Source organism: Desmodus rotundus, chromosome 9 (assembly GCF_022682495.2).
Source record: "Desmodus rotundus isolate HL8 chromosome 9, HLdesRot8A.1, whole genome shotgun sequence".
NCBI lineage: Eukaryota > Metazoa > Chordata > Mammalia > Chiroptera > Phyllostomidae > Desmodus > Desmodus rotundus.
The window spans coordinates 28,881,874-28,903,999 of record NC_071395.1 but is presented as its reverse complement, the minus strand read 5'-3'; the positions used below and the strand labels follow the sequence as shown (position 1 = coordinate 28,903,999).

The 22,126-nt window shown below is 39.1% G+C and overlaps 1 protein-coding gene across 6 annotated transcripts in view; it reads left to right on the top strand.

The window, feature by feature from the left end:
- Positions 1–22,126, top strand: part of LOC112312318 (probable ATP-dependent RNA helicase DDX60) — a 101,356-nt gene that overhangs the window by 63,809 nt on the left and 15,421 nt on the right. For all 6 annotated transcript variants that reach the window (XM_053911599.2, XM_053911595.2, XM_053911596.2 and 3 more), the window contains 9 exons: positions 368–496; positions 1,894–2,018; positions 6,389–6,547; positions 8,530–8,677; positions 10,397–10,549; positions 13,315–13,419; positions 15,118–15,318; positions 20,641–20,745; positions 21,013–21,154. In XM_053911599.2, the coding sequence (XP_053767574.1) occupies positions 368–496; positions 1,894–2,018; positions 6,389–6,547; positions 8,530–8,677; positions 10,397–10,549; positions 13,315–13,419; positions 15,118–15,318; positions 20,641–20,745; positions 21,013–21,154 (1,267 nt within the window). The remainder of the gene's footprint in view (positions 1–367; positions 497–1,893; positions 2,019–6,388; positions 6,548–8,529; positions 8,678–10,396; positions 10,550–13,314; positions 13,420–15,117; positions 15,319–20,640; positions 20,746–21,012; positions 21,155–22,126) is intronic.

The following is a 22,126-nucleotide window of genomic DNA, read 5'->3' as shown; positions in this document are numbered from 1 at the left end:
ACACCATGTGTTTTACTTTAATGGCGTGGAATGTCATTGAAAGCGTTTCTTCTTTCAGTTTCTGAGAGACCTTAGTCTCCCCTTATGTCTTGGGTTTATATACCTCCATTTTCTTTCATTGCAATCCCCTTCTTTCTCTTTACCCTAATTGCTGCCTGTTTTAATCTATTTGGCTTTGCTCTGCATTCTTTCCTTTGAAGAGTTTTTCCATTTTATCAGTTTAGGTTCTAGAAACAATGGGGAGAAAGGACGTTCATGGGTTTGTACTTTCAAGAAGTTTGTTATTCTGTTAAGGAAATGCATAATTAAGAAACATCTTTGATTTTCTGGCATGATTTTATTTAATTTTGTGGTATTTCTCTTCCAGGAGCTGTGTCCAGAGAACTTCATTCATTTTAAGAATAAAATAGTCATTAAGAAGATGGATGCTAGAAAATATGAAGAGAGCTTAAAGGCAGAATTAACAAATTGGATTAAAAATGGCAACGTAGAGGAGGTAATTTCACACGTTTTTGGTGAAGTGTGCTATCTTCTTTGTTTTCTTCACCTGCATTGTTCAATCATTACAATTTTTTTGTTTTTCTTTTAATCTTTAATTTTCATTTTGGGGTTTTAAGCTGAACATGAAGTCTAGATTCTGAGATAGGATAAAAAGAGAGAAAAGAAATTAATCTTTGTCTCATTCTCTGTGTCTCTTAAAATATGTGCCAAAAGCCACGAGTTCCTGATAGATGTTATGACACAGGAAGAGTAGAGTTGTCACCACAGTCAGTCAGTGTTCTCAGTACTGCGGCCACACAGATACTGAAATCAGAGTTAACAGTAACTGAGAAGAAGATTTGATTCAATTTTTTAGTAAAATTTTAAAATAATTATTATTTTAATTTGTATGAATTATTTGTATATTAAACCCTTAACCTGGGGTGCCCTGGACGATGTGGCCCAGCTGGTTGAAGCATTGTTCTGTAAACCAAAAAACCACAGGTTCGATTCCCAGTCAGGGCACATGCTTAGGTTGTAGGTTTGATCCCCAGGCAGGGCATGTACGAGAAACAACCCTATGATGTTTGCCTCTCACATGAGTATTGCTCTCCCTCCCTCCCCCTCTCCCTAAAATCAGTGAGCATGTCCTCGAGTGAGGATTAAAAAAAAAACAACAACAACAAACAAAAACCTTAACCTGGGCTCATATAAGTTATTTTAAGTAAGTTCCTGGCCTTCATATTTTGATGTTTGCTTTATTGCCACATATTGAAGTTTCTGATTTGGGGGGAGTGACATAGATTAGACTTTTCTCAAGTGATTTTTTTGTATTATATTTTAACCTAGATTTTCTCCCCCATGCAAAACCATAATATAATTAACTTAGATTTTCTTCTGCTTATATTGTCATTAAAAAATAATGTGTTTGGAAATGATTTTTCTGCATGACATGAAGAAAACTGGCTCACCCCACCTCCTGCCATAGTGAAGCTGGCATCATTTGCTAAGCTGGCTGATTTGTGTTGCCTTAGACAGTTGCACGTTACGGTGCACATATGTCTACGTGCACGTGTTACTGTCTATCTTTTGTCCTCTAGTGTATTGATTTGTATGTTTCTCTGATGCTTCTTTGCAAAGATTTATAAAATAATTAAGTGTCCTTTATTGTGTATAATTTTTAAAAATCATAGCAACAGAGATGAGGCAACAATGAGAATATTTTAGTCAAAAGTAATAATTCCTTTCTTTGTTATGAAGAACTTAAGAACTTAAATATTTAAGAACTGAAATATTATAATATTTAACAACTTAAATAGAATATTTGTTATATAACAAATAAATATTTGTTATATTTATTTAATATAAATTGTTAAATAAATAAACAAACTATTTATTTATTTATCACTGCAGGCCAGAATGGTCCTGAACAATCTTAGTCCCGATTTGGCTGTTTCTTCAGAAAACATGACACAGATGTTTCCACTTCTCGTTGAAAAGCTGAGGAAAATGGACAAGTTACCAGCATTATTTTTTTTGTAAGTCATGTATTTATTTTTATTTTTAAATTAAATTTATTGGGTGTAAGTCACTTAAATTAAGTTGTTTTTGTTTGTAATTTGTATTGTACTCATTCCTTTAAGTCGAGGAACGTTTTACTAAGTTTACTGTTGTGATACAGTATTCATTACTATTTTTGGTGCCCATTTATTATCAGAATGAATATTTAAAAATACACCTTTGTAGTTTAATTCTCAATAAAACACTTTTTACTTGTACTATTACAAATTATCTTCTTTATTTAGTTCCCTTCTCCATTTCTTGTTTGCTTTTTACTACTGTATTATTATCAAGGTCTTATTAAATACCCATGTTCAGTAAATATGTAGGTTTAGTAAATACCTAGGTTCTTTCAAAACAGATAGAATTTTTATGCATGCAAGCATCTCACATAAAATTAAAGTATCCTTACAAAACACTAGAGTCTTCATTGGTGGGATGTTTTATTGTTTTTAATCTATATAGTTATGAGAACTATAACTTACAGACACTGATGTCTTGATGAATTTTATATCAATATAACATGAAACAGCTTCAAACTGAATATAGTAGTTTAGTTTTGATGAAGTATAGATTATACTAAAATATAATTTATTCATTTCATAACATCGTATTGTGGATTAACCATGATCATATATTTTGAGATCAGAACAGAATGCTTTACTTGCTTTGGGCAACTTCAAACTACTTTAAGCCATGGAGACTTTATGTAAATAAGGCCATAGAATCTTGCTCAAGTGGCAAAGTTTAATGAAATTTGTTCACACATAAACACGTATAGGAATGAGTCGTTATGATATATACTTAAAATAATGATGATATTGAATACATGGTTGTATTCTGGAGAATTCACTAAAATTGTTCCTTTGCCTTGGTTGCTAAAACAAGAAAAATAAATTTCTGAACCACCAAGAAGTTACACAGCTCACCTACTTTACCAACATGATTCAGTACTTGGGATAGCTCTTAAAGCCTAGTTACAAAATGGAAATCCAAAAATAACTGGATTCATTATTTATATAGATATGCAAACTTAAAATATTGGAAAGTACAGTATTTCACAAAGACACTTAAGGTTTAATTCTGCTTGAGGAGTGGAATCTTGACACGTCTTTATGGAGTTTTGGGTTCTCAACAAGGCATGCCGTGCAAATCCTTGGTCGTACATAGTTTTATTTAGTCCTAAGGAGCCTCAGGTCGACAACACATCTGAAGCTTTGTCAAGACTCACTCTGTACCTCTGGGAGCTCTTCAAATAATAGTCTACCTGTCAACCTTCTCCAATCTGGTCTCTGGAACAAAAAATACGTGGAGCGTGGTTAGAGTGTAGCGACCGTATCAGTGTGTGCATTCTTCATGGTCAGGCCCACGTTTGGAACCTATCTCTGCCCCGTATCAGCTCTGTTACTTCTACACACCTGCTTAATAGTTTTGAGCCCTAATTTTCTCATTTGCAAAATGAGATCATAAAAATAATAATGCATAGGGTTGGGGTGAGAATTAGATAAAAATAAATTATGAAATCAGTACAATACTATAACATATTAAGGGCTGATGTCCATAATATGGTTATCAGAGAGATTTTAGAGGACAAATTATTTCCATGTGATCCATTTTAAGAAATGAAATGCTATGATGAAAATTACATTGCTTAATACACAGTTTATGCCTGACCACAGTGACTTGCATTCATGTAAAAAGAAAAGCAACATGATGTCAAGGTTAAGAACACTGAGCCCTGACTGGTGTGACTCAGTGGGTTGAATGCTGGTCTGCAAAAAGGTTGCAGGTTCGATTTCTGTCAGGGCATGTGCCTGGGTTGCAGGCCAGGTCCCCAGTTGGGAGCATACAAGAGGCAATCAATCAATATATCTCTCACACATCGATGTTTCTCTCCCCCTCTCTTTCTTCCTCCCTTCTCCTCTCTCTAATATATAAATAAACAAATAATAATAATTAAAAAAACCCCAGAACATTGGCTTGGATGCCAGGCTCAGCTGCATGCAAAGTATAGGATCTTTAAGGTCACCTAATCTCTTTATGTTTCTATTTTCTCATCTGCAAAACAGAGATCATAATAGTGCCTTCCTCATGGAGATGTTGTGTTAAATGAGTTAATATATTTAAGACATTTAGAATAGTGTCTGACAATAATAAGTGTAATGTTTACTATATTTATTATTTTGTCTCTTACATAAAATTTCTTGCCATGTGGCATAGACTGCCACTTTTTAAAAAGTTTTTAATTGTTTTTCAAGTACAGTTGTCTCCATTTTCCCCCTACCGCTCCCCCCGCCCCAGCCATCCCCACTTCCCACCCTTGATCCTACCCCTCTTTGGTTTTGTCCATGTGTCCTTTATAGATATTCCTGAAAACCCTTCCCCTCTTTTTCCCCCATTGTCCCCTCCCCTCGCCCCTCTGGTTACTGCCACTTTCGTAATCCTTCCTTCACCAATATATCAATTTATTTACTCTTCACTAGAAAACATTTTCTCTTCATGCTAGTTCTGTAAAGACTTTAGAAAAGCCCTTTGCTGTACAATTTACATTAAAAAAAAACTTTATTGTGTAGACTCAATCTGTGATGAGCCATGATTGATAAACTGATAATGGCTATTGGCTACTTCCAGGCACAGGACTTAGCTGATAAAGTATTATAGGGGAGTAATACTGAAGTGGATATTTCAGTCTTCTTGTCAAAGGCCCTAGCTTCCTGATACAGGTCAATGTATATGATATAAAGAGAAAGAATGTTTGATTTTACTTTCCCTAGAACTATTTTGCTCTTCACATACCAGGAGAATTTATTCTGTAGCAATTTAGCTAGTTAATTCCTCAATCTCTATTTTAAATTCCAAAGTGCCAGGAAGTCTGGACCCTAGGCATTTACATTTCAAAAGATATAAAGCCCAGACTCTGGATACATTTGTAGATTGTAAAGGCCAGCAATATCTGGGGTTTTTCTGGTCTCTGGAAAAAGTTGTCACATTCCAAATGATTAAGGTGAGAACCCAAGATTCTCTCTCTCCTATTCTCTCCATCCTATATGTGGACTATAAAAAAGCCTAATTCCTAGAAACAGAGAGTAGATTAGTGGTTGGCAGGGAAGGCAATGGGGTGGGGTGGGGGAACGGAATGAGATGCTGACTGAAGGGTACACACTTCTCGTTGTAAGATGAGCAGGTGTATGGAATCTAACGGGCAGCACGGAGACTGTAGTTCACAATACTGTGTTGTGTGCTTCAAAGTTGCTGGGAGGCTAGGTCTTTTTTTTTTTAACAATTTTATTTATTTATTTTTAATTGAATTTATTGGGATGGCATTTATTAGTAAAATTATTTAGGCTTTAGGTATGTAATTCTATAACACATCACTTGTATATTGTACAGCGTGTTCACCACCCCAAGTCAAGTCTCCTTCCATCACCATTTATCCCCCCTGTAACAGCTTCTACCTCTCCCCACCTCCACTTCCCTCTGGGAACAATCATACTGTTGTCTGTGTCTGAGTCTTTTTTTTTCTTTGCACTCATAGATACAGAGAACAGACTGATAGCTGTCAGAGGGGAGGGGTGGGGGCTGGGTGAGAAGGGTGAAGGGGGAGTAGGTCTTAAATGCTCTCACCGCATGCAAACACAGACAAGGCAATTGTGTGAGGCGATGGATGTGCTGGCTAATATTATTATGGTCATTTTGCTACATATATATTTGTATCAAGTCATCATGTTGTAAACATAAAACTTATACAATGTTGTATGTCAATTATATCTCAATAAAACTGGGGAAAAATAAAGAAGTCACTAAAATTCACAAATGATTTGGCTATCAAGAAATCTGAACCTAAATATATTTACTGCACAGTAAGGGCCTTTAACTCTGTTATGGACAGACCTAAAGTCAGTATAGTTAAATACAAGAACAACTACCAAAACAATAAAAATAAATAAAAGAGCAAAAATTATTTGTTAAAAATTTTTTTCCCTCATTTTTCATGAGGGGAGAGAGGCATCTCTCCTCTGTATATAAACAGAGAAAATCATTTATCCTCTGTCCCTTGCCTGTGGAGTGTCTGACTACCCCTACAGGAAACATTTCCACAGGCTCTCATTACCATTACGCCCCGGGTGAGGTCTGGGGTGCAGAGGGGAACTTCTTACGTACTATGACATAGTTGCTAAGGAGTCTGCTGACACAGGACACCTTGTATGTCGATTTGGGATAAAATTGATAAAGATGGATATTAAAACTCAATAGGTATGTGTCAGGCTGATAGCAATAAATGGAAATATGATTGCATTCTATTGATGATTTTATTTTCAAAACAAGCATTCTTTTCACTTGTTTCCAGATTCAAGTTAGGAGAGGTAGAGAACAGAGCTAAAAGTGTGAGCACTTTTTTGGAAGAGAAGCAAGAGAGAGAAAGGCCTCCCAAAGCTGATAAAGAAGCCCACGATATGTCTAACAAACTTCGAAAAGTTAAAAAATCCATCGAGAAACAAAAGATAATGTAAGTATCTAACTAAACAAAAGGGGTGATTAAAAGGTTAAAATAGTTCACAAATCCCAGTAGGAAACATACATTGAATGTGCAACAAAGAAGTTCTAGTTATTGCTTGGGTGTGTTTGCAAATTCAGTAAGTTTGGGTGGGAGATTAGGGTAACAATAAGTAGCCGTAATATTTACGTGTTTCTAAATTGGGTAAATTAGTCTCATTTAGGGCTTGGGAGAGGCAGGACCACAGCCTATGAGTACGGTTAGACTGACGTAATCATTCCTCAAAATAAGCACATCTTTGATGCCTACACACTTACTCTCAGTCAGCCCTCAGAAGGCTTAAACAAAGTCTACCCAAAATATAGGAGTGTCACTGATGTCATCATAATCACATGTGACATAGAATGAGCTTGAAAATGGACCAAAATGTCAATTTTAGCTTCGTAGCAGTTTGCTCTTTTGACTCCTCTTCCTTGTTCTCAGTGTCTAATTCTGACAACTCCAGGTCCAGAATGTTTATTCTCTTTACTATCTTCTCCAGCGTTAGTCACTGCCTACCTGAGGTGCTCATTATGTCTTCCTTGCAGAGGACTTTAAATGTTTTAATCTTTTAATATCTTGTTTAGCCCATCATTATACTGAGGATGAGTGGGGCCCCTGCCCTGGGCTCTGTGCTTTGGAAAGTACCACTCCGGTCCTCTTCCATCTGCATCCATTCCCGTAAAATTGTGAGTCAGTGGAGCTCAGGCATGCCCACCTGGAGCTCACTCCCACCCTTTTAAATTCCAAATTTTTAAGGAGCTATATTTGTCAAAGTAGGAGGATAGAATGTACTATTTGGTAGGTTATAACCTTGATTTAAAACTCATAGTCAGACAGCAATACGTGGGCCTCCATCAGCATTCTGTTCCTCACTCCGCACACATTAGGGCCAGGCCTTCCCATAGTCTTGGCATTCTCCCCGTAGGTTGTGTTAGTTGGAGGTGAGAACACTTGATGACTGTGTACAAGTGAGCTTATATGTGGAGCTGTCTTATGTGCGTAGTTAAGAGGCAAACCGAAAGATCCGGGTATCTCTGAAAGGCTGTTACACTGGAACAAGGGATAATAGAGTCTGGTGACACAGGGTTATCTAAACCAGGGTTTATGGAGTGATGTCATAGGTCAGATTCCCCTAGTGACATCCGCTGTGATGGGCTATCTGTGTAAGGGATTTATTGAAGAGGTGTGCTTAGGAGGGACTATAAGGAAGTGAGGGAAGGTGAAGATAAGTAAGGATGTGAGTTTTGCTAAAATATTGCCTGAGCCTGGTCCAACAGAGAGACCTGGAGGCACCACAGAATTGTCCCAATTTGGGTCAAGGTGGCTAACTTCTGTACCTCCTATCAGTCAGTTACTGGCTGTGGGCTACTTCCCCGTTCCCAAGGGACATTGTAACTCCTGGGAATTTCCAACAGACTTGTCAATTGAGGGCCATTCTGCAGGGAACTATGCAGCCAAGAGCCCTTCGCAACAAAACTCAGAGCAGCAGCAGCTATAGCACCCACCACAAGGAAAGAAGGAGAATGGCCTGCAATTGGCAATGTGGAGCTAGGAGGTCACCCACCTGACCCTCAAGCCTAGTGTTACCCTCAAGCCTTGTACCCTCAAGGGCTGAGGAAGAAAAAATGATCATTTAGAAAGCGGACCACTTATCCAGGTCATGTGGGAGAGAAGGCTCCTTAGAGCAAAAAAGGAAGGAAACATTTGATGAGAGGGCTCCTTACAGCAAAAACAGTAGGAAACCTTCCGAGAAAATGTGCGTATGTAAGGGAATTTCTTGTAGGGACAACAAGTTCCGGAGGCCAATGAGGAAGTGCATTAGAGGAAGAAGACTGAGTGAGTGTATTACGATGTATGTAGGAGTGAATGTCTGGGTTATGAGGAAGATTTGGGAAGTCTTAGGTTTCCTAAAGTGGCCAAATTCATTATGTAAAATTGACTTTGATGAACAGAGATGAAAAAAGCCAGAAGAAGCCCAGAAAAATGGATAAAAGCCTAATATATGAAGCTGAACATGATAATCTACTCAAGAATTTAGAGAAGAACCTGGAAATCCCTCCGGAGTGTACATATGCTGATCAAAAGGCAGTGGGGGCCGAGGTGAGCGCGCCCAGTGAAATGGTTCTCCAGGAAACTGTTTCCCTCAGCAGCCATTGCTCCCCAGCGGTAGACAGCGATGAGCAGAACAACTAAACGCAGTCTCTACCAGAACAGACATCTCTGTGTGGACCTCCTGGCCACACATAATATTTAAGGGCTCTGGAGAACATGTGTAAAAAGGACAGGATTAGACTTATAGATTCTTTTTAAAAAAAACTTTTATTTTTAACTTTTAGAGAGAGAAGAAGGGAGGGAGAAAGAGAGGGAGAAAAACAGCAACATGTGAGAGATACATTGATCGGTTGCCTCTTGTTCGCCCCCAGATGGGGACCTGGCCCACAACCCAGGCATGTGCCCTGACTGGGAATCAAATGAGCAACCTTTTGGTTTGCAGACCAGCACTCAGCCCACAGAGCCACATCAGCCAGGGCTTTATAGATTATTTCTTGCTTGTTTACAATTCACCGCTCAGGGCGACTGCCCTTTTCATTATTTGTTTCTGTGATACCGTTTTTCACAGCTTGAATTCTGGGTTTCAGGCTGATATGCCTCATTTGAATATTTGGGTACCTGTAGTGAAATATGCTTTAAATAATATACACAGAATCTCTCAAATTCAGAGGCTTTTTATGTAATAGTCAAAACATTCCACCAAAAACGGCATTGAAATACCTGTAAGTGGTATGCTGTTTCTTCTTTAAAACATTTTTTAGATAAAATCAATCATGTTTAGGATAGACAAATTTGAAAATGTAAATTAGTAGCAATAAAGAGCAATGCTGTCAATCAGAAGCAATCATTACCCTTCCTGATGAACCTTTTATACCCTTTACTTGTGACCACACACACGCACACATGAACACATGTGCACAAAGTGTGTACACACAGTCATAGGGCGGGGCAAAAGTAGGTTTATAGTTGTGAGTACACAAAACACAGTGCTATTCTTATGTTATTGTTTATTAGTTATTGTGTTATTTTCTATACGGACAACTGTGAAAACCTACTTTTGCCCCACCCTATGCACTCATCCATTCTGTTGTATTCATGTGTACATTCTTCGTAAACTTCATGGTCCCTTCCTTCTTAATAACCATGTATTTATATCACCATTTTTAGTAGATCCTTGGTAATCCATTGTGCAGATGACTATGTAACTAAAGTGTCTTAGGAATTCTTTTTCTTTTTCTCCTCATAAGCAGTGTTTGTCTTTGTACATATAACTGTCCATAGTGGATTCCTCCTTAGGGTATAAATATTCTTAAGGCCATTTGTGACCAATTTACAGTGAGAAGTAAGCATTCCTGGACCATACAGGGTAAGGGACCTGCTCCGTCTTTTTGGTGAATTCTCTCTCTTTCTCCCTGAGACTCCTAAGGATGCACTGGGGAGCTGACCTCCCTCAGGCAGGAGCAGGGCCTACTTGCTCGCCCCCTCTGGGTCTCCTATCTAGTGCTTTGTCAGCACTTCCCAGCCTGCAGAGGGGTGGGCCATGGTGAGACTGTGCAAGATCCGTTCAAGATGAGGGAGTGTTTCTTATAGTTACTGTTACTGCCCGAAAATGTTCTCTGTGCGCGGGTTGAGTCAATTCCAAACAGTTGCCTCTGTAGCCAAATTACAACATAGTTTATCTATTATTTTGATTTAAACACTCTATTCTGATTTACATTAAAATTAGATAAAAACGATCAAAATCCCTAAAACTCTTGCTTCTTTCAGATGTTGCAGATGGTGTTCGATCGCGTAAAATTCACAAGAAAAGGTGCAGAACTGAAGGCTTTGGCAGAAAGGGGTGTCGGATATCATCACAGTGCTTTGAACTTCAAAGAAAAACAGTTAGTTGAAATTCTTTTTAGGAAAGGATTTATTAGGGTAGGTAAATATTGTCATTCTAAAATTCGAAGCTGTGTCTACATAAGGATGCATACCCCATGACAAGGGGGAAATAACCACTTTTTTCTCATCTAATTGTCCTTTTTATGGCTCCTGATATGACTGCATATTTCCCATCTCATTTATCCAAGGGAGAGGTTTTGACATTTGTCATTCCGTTCATCTCTTTTTCATGAAATTAAAATCGTCCCTATAAAGATACGCTTCCAATTATTTCTGTAATTAAATTACCTCTGCTGATCTTAGAACAACCCCTTGCTTTTCAAATTTATAATATCTAGGGAATTTGTTCAGCTGTTCATATAATTTTAGCTACAGACATTCTTTTATGGGCTTGGACAACATGATAGTGCTTCGATTAGATCTTTTCTCAAAATAGCTAAAAGAAGAACAAGAATGTATCACTTCCTCGCAGCCCACTGCATATCTTGGCAGTGTTTTTAGATGTGTCACTCCTAAATGCTCTTTCTTATCACTGATAGTGGACAAGAAGATGATTTCCTGAAATAGCCTGCAAGCCAACCCCTCATTATGTTTTATTTATGTCCCATGAGGATGCATGGGGGTAGTCTGGATAAATTCACAAAGAGGGTTTATATAATTTCCTAATAATTTAGATCTCCAGTAATATTTAAAAGAGACCCTGACTTTTTCAAATTATCTATATTAAGGTTTTTATTTGTATCATTGCCAGAGGAAACAGTATTCTTCTCTGGTGTTGCAGGAAACAAATTTTAAGGACACACGCATAGGAGGATTTGAGGCATAGTGGCTAGATTTATTGGCGTGAAAACAAAGGAAGGGCTTAGGCCATGTCTCATTCATGACCAGGTAGCTCAGCTCCATCGTGCTATGGAAGAAGTCCAGTCTCTGGGGCCACAGGCCCGCATTTGTCCCCATGAAACCAAGGAGAAGGATCAGGACCCAGAGCTGCGGTGCCATTAGCCCTGCATCGGAGGCTCCAGCAGTCCAGTCCCGTCTCTGTTCCCTTGGGCTGTGACTGGCACTGCGCTTCCGCCCGTCCTCTGAGCAGCTGCTGAAGAAAGAGAGCTCCTGGCACCTTCGTTAAGCTTTGGTTATAATTCCTTTGGCTTGGGAGAAGTAGGCTTTCTTTCAAAACTGTCCGATATCTTTCCCGGCACTTCCCAGGGCTGTGCTGGTGCCTCCTTTATGCATTCCCTTTCTTGTATATTCCCAGGTTTCACGCCCTTTATCCTATCTTGTTTTATTCCCCCCACCCCCAGATTTCCCCAGGGTAGACTCCTCCCCTTTATGTTTGCATTAATAGGGGGAGCAGGCCGGTTGTCATCTGGGGAGATTGAAAAGCCAGTCTTTCCTGCTTGCTCCGATGCCTGGAGTGCTTGTGAATCTGCCCCTTCCTAGTTAATCCAGCATAAGTAGATGTCTGCCCCCTTACTTTAATACCTAACTAGCTGTGTGCTGTAACAGTATGATGTAAATCATATGTGTGTGTGTGTGTGTGTGTGTGTGAGAGAGAGCGAGAGAGAGCGAGAGAGAGCGAGAGACTGAGTTTGAGATTGATTTTGCTACTGCGAGTAATGTCTTTTGATCTTCAATAAATGTTGAGGAAAATCTGACACCATAATTAAAGGACAAATCTGTAATCTGGAAAAAAACAAAGTATATCATTAACAACTTTGTTTAGTTTTTCTCTTAAATAATAAGTTATTTATTTATTTTAAAAGTAAGTAGCTGGAGACAAAAAATTTTCTACGTGATTTTGAATTGAGGAAAAGAGGCACCTCTATTCCGATCAGCATTTCCTGTACCTAAAATAGTACCTGTTGTATAGTAGTTGCTAGATCTTGATAGAAAAGTGATAGGGAAATAATGCTAGCTTTGTGACAAAGAATACATTTGTATGAAGGTATTTATTCTCATTACATGTCAAATTTAATGGTCTTTTTCATTTTTATTCTTATTATTTTTAGATAAACAGTTAATGGTGTGTTGCATTTTGACAGTCGTCTTCATCTCTGGTACAGAATAATTAGAGAAAATCACCACATATACTTAACCATTAACATTAACCATGGCACATATGATAATCAATATGCAGGGAAAGAGAGGGCAATTAGAAATGCCCAGCATTATATGAAAATATAAGCAAAAGTAGATTGTTTAGTAAACTTTAAAGTTTACCCGACCCCTTTTCTGGTTATGGCAATTCAGAGGAATTTGCTCATATTTCTTTGATATGCTATTGCCACAGAAATAACCTTCACAAATTAGTCATGAAGTAGCCCCAGGGCTTGTAAAAGCATTATTACCCTTTCAGGAGAAATTTCCTCTCTAGTCATTTATTCAAAAATATTTACTGAACCCTTACCATGTGCCAGGCACTCCTGTGAATGGGGCTGCGAGGCCGAATGGGGCTTGGGCCCTGGTGCAGCTCTTGTACACAAGCCAACAGTATTACTCGAGGCCGTCGTTAATTCTCTGAGGAAAAATGCTGTGGGATAGGGAGAGGATAGGGTGGTTATTCTGAGTATGGTAGGCCAGAAATTTCTCCTGGATGTTTGGGCAGAGAACTGAATACACCCGATAAAAGAATATTATGTGCAGAGCCAAGAGTGACCGGTATTGAAGGCCCCGAGCTGAGAATGTGCTTGATGTGTTTGTAAAATAGCAAGAATACCACTGTGGTTTAACTGAAGTTCAAAGTTCAGTGGCAATTTATAGAAATCCTATTCTGTGAGGTAATTGTTCTATTCTCTTTCTAGGTGGTGACGGCTACGGGGACACTTGCTCTCGGAATAAATATGCCGTGTAAATCTGTGGTTTTTGCTCAAAACTCAATCTATCTCGATGCTTTAAATTTCAGACAGGTATTGTGATATGCACGAATTCTCCGCTGCATCACTAAAATATGGCCATAAAATAGTAAAAAGAAAAAGTGAAACTTTAGTTTACAAACAGGCTGCAATTCATGGGCTAGTACACTTGACATTCGTTCGTGCCTGACTATCATTTTTAGCTGTGGAATAATGAAAAGCTCCAGAGTTCGGGGTTATGTGACCATCACTAACCAGACATGTGACTTTGGGTGAGACATCCAAACTGCCCGGCCCTTCTGACCTGCAGAAGAGGAATGATAATTAACATCCCACAGCCAGTTGGCAAGAACTAAAGGAAACGATTTGTAGGGAAGACACACATTGTGAGCGTGCGCTCGCTCATCTGCCGTGCACACGGTTTTGTGCTGTGGGGCTTTAGTGCTTCCTTCTTCTTGGTTGCTGACACCCGGTCTGTTACTGAGCCCATTTTGTGAGTTTCCTGTAGTGGCATTTAATTTTTGCCTTGCAATTTCTTTTTCAACATTTCATCAGACATTCTTGGCCTTGTATTATTAAAATGATTTTTCTGAATTTCACTTCTCCTTACTCTGCTATGTGCTGCATGTGGTGTAGTTTGGCTTCATATAGTTTCCCTGCTCAGGAATATTTGATGAATATTTTCACTAGAGGCATGAAATTTAGATATATCAGCTAATATTCAAGTTTGTATCAAAGTGCCACCCTTCCCTTTCTCTCTAAATACTTCTTTTGGACATATAGTCCTTGCTTCTTATTTCCTGCCACTCCAACCCCTGTCATTTTTATTTCTCCTCCTGCTTCTATGCTGTGCATGAACTCTCTTCCCTTATCAGCTTTGGGAGTCTCATGCTTAGGGCTCTGGAGCCAGGGTGCTATGCTATTTGAGATAATGAACTTGGGAGTGAAAAGTCAGGGGTTGAATCCTGGATCTCCCAAGCAAATGCCTGGTTGTTTGACTATGGGCAAGTTTCTTATATTCCCTATGTCCCAGGTCCTATATTGTCAAATGGGAGTAATGATTAGACTTACCTCATATAGTTGTGAGGTCTGTAGACAACAATGTTTCAAGGACTTAGCACATTCTAAGCACTTAAAAACTCAGAACTAATAGAACTTCTGTAAGGAGTTCTTAACTTACTTTTTATACATAGTGTCTGAATTTTATCTTGCTCATGTATTTCCTCAAGTTGGGCAAATTTTTATGGTGATTTGTAGCTCAACACACTTGTGTGTGAGAGAGAGTGCAAGAGAAAGGGATGAGGAAGGGCAGATGGGAAGGGAGAGAATTTGTGTAGTAAGTTAAGCTGTAAGTAAAGTCGAAATGAGAGCCTAGTCTTGTCTTCCCGTTTTTTGTTTCTTCTGTGTGTAATACAAACGTCTAGCGTGATTTTTGGCGTGAAATAAGTTTACAGTAATAATATATGTCCCATTTTTAGCTCAGTCGCAGCCTGGTAAATTTTGTAAGGCCTGCATAGTTGGATTTTACTTTCAGTTATTTGATGGTGAGACATAGGCACATATCTGTTCCAATCCCGTGTAAAGGTATCAAACAAAAAGGGGAAAAGGAGTTATGGACATGGACAACAGGGTGGTGATTGCAGGGGGGTGGGGGGAGGGGGATGAGTGGTAATGGACAAAAATACAATTAAAAATAAAATTTAAAAAAAGTATTTAGGTAAGTGTTACACTGTTATTCTATTCTGTTTCCAGATGTCTGGACGTGCTGGGAGACGAGGCCAAGACCTGATGGGAGATGTATATTTCTTTGATATTCCATTGCCCAAAATAGAAAAACTCATAAAATCCAATGTTCCTGAACTAAGAGGGCAGTTCCCCTTCAGCATAACCTTTGTTCTGCGACTCATGCTCCTGGCTTCAAAGGGAGATGACCCCGAGGACGCCAAGGCAAAGGTACTGTGCTTGACGGTGTCTCAGGTAGAGTGTTCATTACTGGCCGGACTGTGGGCAGGTCTGCTGTTCTCTCAGAAGTCGATAGCAATAGATTTCAGTTTCATTAGTGTTAACTGCTTTTTACTGTCTTGAATAAGATAGCATTGGGTGTGGAGGGAAAGAATAGCAACTCATTTTGTTTGTCTCCTCTATCAATCACAGAATTTGTGGCTAGACGGGCGTTTAGAATTACCCAAGATTATGGTTTGCATGTGTGACAGACCTTGTCCCATAGTAATTAAGGGCGCTGGCTATAGATTTAAAAAGATCTGGGTTAGATTCCTATTCCTACTACTCAGAACAAAAATATTTGTTTTTATGATTTCGAAAGAAAAGTTTATTTTTCATAAAAAAGTAACCCAAGTTCATCAAATAATATTTGGATAATATAGAAAGTTGAAAGAAGAAAAAAAATGCCCATACCTAGTTCCACTATTCAAAGACAATTACATTATCATTTTGATATTTTTAAAGTTGTTTTCTAGGCATAGGTGTGCATTTGGATTTTAAACACGGATATATATTTATATTAAACTGGACTTCAGAATATGGTTACAAATTTTACTGAAAGGTTTTTCCAGATAAATATTTTGCTCCCAATCCCTAAATGAGAGATTTAAAATTCAAAATTAAATAATTTGATTTTCATCTTTGTGGAGGTGCCTTGCGATAGGCACCCCTCCTCTCTGATTTTGTATATTGATCAATATGCCCAGTTAAATCAGATGCTGTTTGCTGAGGTGAGGACTCCTGTGGGAATTTTGTGATGCCTTGACTCTTAGGTTGGTTGATGGTGCTCCAGGGCAGGGACAGATCTTTTAGAGCAAAACTTCCTTGTTGCTGAGTACTTAATTTTTACCTCTGAATGGGAGAGAAGGTAGGTTGTAGAATGGTTTATTTTCTTTGCCTTGGCATATGTGAGAAAACCTATCAGTAACCTTCACACATAAAAGGCTTAACTGAGTGTGGGCATACAATTAGGCTGTTGTCTGGGCTGGTCACATCGAGCTGAGCCAGGTTATCGCCTTCTGCCTTTTCCTGTTTTAGAGGAGTTGACTCTTTTAGATTTTTCCCTACAGGAGCCATGCTCATTCCTGTTCTCTTGGAGTTAATTTGATTTTGGGGGAAGGGGAAGGGCTATGTCATTATATGAATCTTTCTTTTTAATCCTTACATTTCAAATTCTTTACCCTAGGATTTTCTATTTTGGGGTCCTTTTTTAAATTGATGTTTTAGTTCTTATATGATAAGAAGCTCAATCTTCATGCTCAGATACTTTTATTGTGTTAAAATATACATAATAAATTATGTGTTAAAATATACATATTGTGTTAAAATATACATTTTAACTATTTTTTAAGTAGACGGTATAGGAATGATAAGTATATTTGGATTGTGCACCAGTCAGGTAGATTTGGAACTAAGAAAAGATTTCTTAAATTTGACCTTTGATGTTTGCTTCTGTTTTAATTTGCTGGGTTTTTTTTTTTTTTTCAGGACAAGTTATAATTTTTAAATTGAAAATCCTTTTTTTCATTTGTTCTTCATTGTTGAAGAACATGAGATTTATCTTCCACACTGCTGATGAGGTTCTCCAAAGTTTCAGTCCTGCTTTTTAGTAATACATATGTGGATTTTAGTTCTGCTATTGATTCTGCTATTTAGTGCTGCTATTTAGTTCTGTTGTAGGTTTTTCTATTTTCTCACGTTTTAAGCAAGTTACATCTATCCAAATCTGGTGTTTTGCCAAGGAAAAAGATGTATGATTTTCTTTCTGGCTTCACTCTCTGTCCAGCTAAATACTGTTTATATACCCTCTTAGATTTAAAGCTAGATGAATGTGTATTGGCCCAGATCTCAGTATTGAGTAGACTTTCAGCTTATGTAGCTTCCCTGCACTGAAAATGTATCTTCTACTTCTGCCAGCCTCGCCGACACACCGATCATGCGGTTGTCACTCATCACTGCACACTGGAGAACACGTCGCCAGCAGGGTTCTTAACTCTCCCAGTGAGGCCTGTGTGGCCTTCATCCTTAAGTTTACAGCAAACCCCCATGGGTCACTCACCCTCACACACTCTGCTGTTTTCTGGCTGTTGCCATGTATGACTAAATGTAGAGCAAGAGAGAGAACAGGTTGTAGGAAAAGGCATTTTTGGTGCCCTCAGCAGTTACTACCCCAAAGTAAAGGTGATGGACAGTACACCCCCTTCTTCTGCTCCTTCTTCTCTGCCTGCCCCCTTCTCCCCCTTCCTTCCATCTAGTCCATTGGCCTTATAATGAGTCGAGGCTCTTCCTAGTTTCTGTGAATTTTCACATCCAAAGGCTTAAATTTGGTCATCTTGGGAAATTTTCTTTTTAATTGGCACCTGATAGAATTTTAGTGGGCAATTTTGAAAGGTATCTGAACTGCTACCTCAATATTGTCTTATACTGAAAACCAAGCAATATTTTTATTACTTTGATTTAATCAACCTAGTTCCATTATTTTGGAATAATACAGTATTCCAAAACCTAGGACATGGAATAATACAGTATCTTATTTTCTTCCAGAACAACCCAAGAGTTAAAAACTTTGAAACTCAATTTGTATTTATTACCAGGTTATTTGGAAACATTTAATTTCTGATGGTTCTGTTTGATACATTCTGTTTGTTTAAGGACAGATCTGCCATGTAAAAACATGGTAAACCAAATAATATGAAATCTAATGAAATCTTATGTATTGCTGGTATTGTAACCGAGGAAAGTGGGGCCCATACAGGGGGTGCCTTAATGCATGACCCAACAATTAGTGTCGTGGGAAACAGGTTTTTATTCCAGGGGTGAAATCTCGGGGGGTGGGGGTTGAGAGCACTCCTTCTCAGAGCCCTCCTCTCCCACGAGACCCAGCACTTCCCTTGCTCTGCCACCAGGCTATAAGCCCAAACCAAGCCTAACAGTTCCCCATATCCTTACCTGTTTTTAAGCTGACTGGGCAAACACTTCTCCATCCCCTGTGGAAATGCACTTGTGGTTTTCAAAGTCGCCATCCTCTCTCAGCAGCTCTCTCCTTCAGGATCTGGGGTACCTTGTCCTCAGCCTCCATGTAATAGTCCCGGAAAATATGTGCCATGTTGCACTGGATTATGGTGAAGTCCGGGAAGGCACAAGTCCCAAAAGAGTGGCCTCTCCACATGTCCCTCAGAGAAGCAGAGGTCTCCAGGCTCCAGCCACGGTTCAGCATTCCAGGCCTCTCCCACTAATCCGTGCTTGACTGGGCAGGTTCCTGCACAGCTCCATCAGCTCTCTCCTCTCACCCTTTCCTCCTGCATGGTTGCTACTTCAACACAGACCGCGTGCCTGCTTCCTTACCATACCTGGTGCATGGTTGCATCCTCAGAGGAGCAAACATAGCTCCTCTCTTACTAAGGCAGCATAGCAGAATCTGTCTTGGATCACAGCTCCTTGGCCACCTCCTCCTTGTCTCTCCTCATGGTCAACCTTCATGGCTGCCTCCTGCTACAGCCTGCATGGCTCCTATGCCACTACAGACCTCATGGTGGACCCAATCCTCTTCTCTTTCAGACCACCCTTATTTTAAATGCTGACCTGGAACTTCCTATGTGACCTCATATCCAGCCTCTCCTACAATGGGTTACTTTTGCCAGTTGTCCCATAGCTTTACCTTCATTTGGCTGCCATGTTTAGTCAGGGCAAGAGTGAATCAGTGATGCAGGGGCTTCTGCCTCCCCTCGCTATATCATGAGTCAGGATACATTCTGAAAATCATGTACACCTTTTGCCCAGGGTGGTAGCACAGCTATTATCTTGCCTTTTATTATGCAGAATATATTAAACCCCTTCTCCCATGCCCCAACCATGGGCTGTGGGGACTTTGGAGATCTCTCACTCTGCACCTCATTACAGTATCTGTGTGGTACAATAGATATGGGTAGTATCCATAATGTTTTATATTCGTTTATGTGATGGTCAGTCAGGTGAGGGTGTTGCTGGAGAAAATGGACTCTTGTGATGTTGCGAGAATTGAATTTCAGACACGCACACATGGGAGAAGTGTAAGCAGAGTGACAGATATATGGTATAAAAAGAAATAATACTCCCTTGGGGATATAGAAAGCAGGCAGGCTCTAGTAGCAGCTGCCCCAGTGTCCTTGCTAATCTTTTATACATTTTCTTGGTTTCAGAAAAAAGCAGGCTGTCTTTCAAACTGTCCAACCTGTTTCCTGGGTTCCCTTGGGGCTTCGCTGGGACCCATACTTATCCAATCCTTTTCCTGGCTCTTCTGGGATTTTGTGTCCTTATTGTGGACACAAAATTGTGGACAATCCTTATCCCAGATTTTCCCAGGATAGACTCCTCCCCTTTATGGTTGCCATGTGGGCTCCTACTGTCCACACCTTAAAGTTCTACTTCATCATTTGGCTTCTACTTCACATGTACTTAGTAGAAGGACCTGCCCCTGCACCATTTTGGCTTCTACTTCCCATGTGCCCAGCAAAGGAATTTCCCCCTTGCGGTGGTTCTTCCTTGGGGAGATTAGGAACAGTTTCTTTTCTGTCTGCTCAGAGGCAGAAGATGCCTCTCTCCCCTGGGGTGTCTGTGAAGCAGTAGCTTTGGGACTTAAACAAACGTAGCCAGTTTTGCTTCTTTCTCCTTTGTTAATATTTAACCAGCTACCTATGCTAACAAGGCCACAACAGGAGACAGAGGAGAGACTCAGAAAAATAAAGTATTGTTCTCAGAGGTCCTAGAGACAGGAGGCACAGCATGCCATGCAGGGCTTTGTGGAAAACACACCAGAGTGGTCAGAAGGCACAGGACAAGAGCAGCGGAAAGTTCAGGCCACTGCCTTTGTACAAGTTTCTACAGGAAAGGCAGACAGGTCAGAGTGAACAGTCTAGGATTTGCTAAATTGAATAGTTCCAGAGGGCTTTGGGCTATGTGAGCGGTCTCCAGCTGCCTGGTGTCTGCCTCTGGGGTAATTTAAGGCAAGAGAAATACCGGCTTGGCATGTGAGTTAGGTAAGAAAGTAGTTGGGGGTATAAACTTGGGATTGGTTAGTTTGCATAGGGTAGGCATGCTTTTAGGCAAGTTGCTATCTTTATGTATTAACTAGCCCTGGGAGGGGCAGTTTCTTCCACAGCCAGAATGGTTTTTGCAAGATGTCAAAATCACATAATATACAGAAAAAAACTTTAAATTACAATATACCTGTATTATCATTTATGACTCTATTTTGTATCACTCACGTGGCGTGATTTAAAGTATTCTTCTTTAAAGGTGCTGTCAGTGCTAAAGCATTCGTTGCTGTCCTTCAAGCAACCCAGAACCACGGAGATGCTAAAACTTTACTTCTTGTTTTCTTTGCAGTTACTGGTGAAAGAGGTATGACTGTACTTTGTCTTTTTGCGAAATAACATGGGCACTATCTCTGCTTCTGATCATGCTGAATAAATTGCAGTCTTTAAAATGTCATATCCAATGATTAATATTACTTATAATTGATATAATTATCGAAATTGGGCCAGGTAATTATCATCACTCTCTCCTATATTGGTATTAATGACTATTTTAACCTGGCACTTCATACATTCCTTATTGATTAATGCATATGGACTTGAGTCAAACTAATAAATTACTTTTATTCCTTAGGGCTATTTAGATCAAGAAGGTAATCCGATGGGGTTTGCTGGACTTGTTTCGCATTTGCATTACCACGAGCCTTCTAATTTTGTTTTTGTCAGTTTTCTTGTAAATGGCCTTTTCCATAATCTCTGTCAGCCAACCCATAAAGGTAAGCTTGATGTGTCCTGTGTATAGTCTAAAGTCAGCCACAGGGCTACAGTGAACCTAGCACTTGAGGGATATTTTTCTACAAAGAAAATACAAGGTAGTATTGAGATAATTTAGAGATAGGAAATTAGGTAAAATAAACTTTTATATACCTACTAATATAGATTAGAGGAGAGACAGCTGTATTTGGTGATACCTATTTTAAAATGTCAACTTCTTATTACCTTCAGTGATTCCTTGATTCCATGGTTCAAACACATTAAATAATATATAGTATTTTAATAAACTTTTAGTAAAAGGTGGAATATTTGTGCGTTCTGAAGAGAAACCAGAGTATAACTTTTAAAAATTAAATTTAGTACATGCTCATTATAGAAAAGAAAGCATTATGTTAAACACAATATTTACCATTATTTGTGAATATTTTCTCCCAGTGTTTAAAATATAATTGTATAGTATATTTAAGTAGCTTATATTATATTAATTATATTATTTAGAATCTTGTTTTCTCCCTAAATATGTTTTTGCTGATATTAATTTTATGTTTTTGTTAATTCTGTTTGCAATGCCTGTGTAATAGTACATCTAACACAGTTTTTGATTTTTATAATTAAGTAGACCCCTTGAACTGAAGTGTTCCTGAGGCAGATGTTTCCCACTCATACTTACAGTTTTTAGAGTTCCTAATGCCTGGTGAAATCTGCCTTTTTCAGCATTGCTCTGTCTTCTCTCATGAACTGATAGAAACAGTCTGTCAGTCACTGACTGTTTTGCAAAACAAGGATACTCAGGAAATTCTGTCCACCCAAAAGCTCTGTAAGAGGAGAAATGATTTCATGCATCGAGATGTGTAGTTTGTATGAAAACTGTGTATGTAAGTGGAGACAGCAGTGTATGCAGTTACAAACATGGAGATAGAAAGTCTGGTAACTTTATAAGGCAGATAATATGGCTACCACTGCTTTGTGAGTGA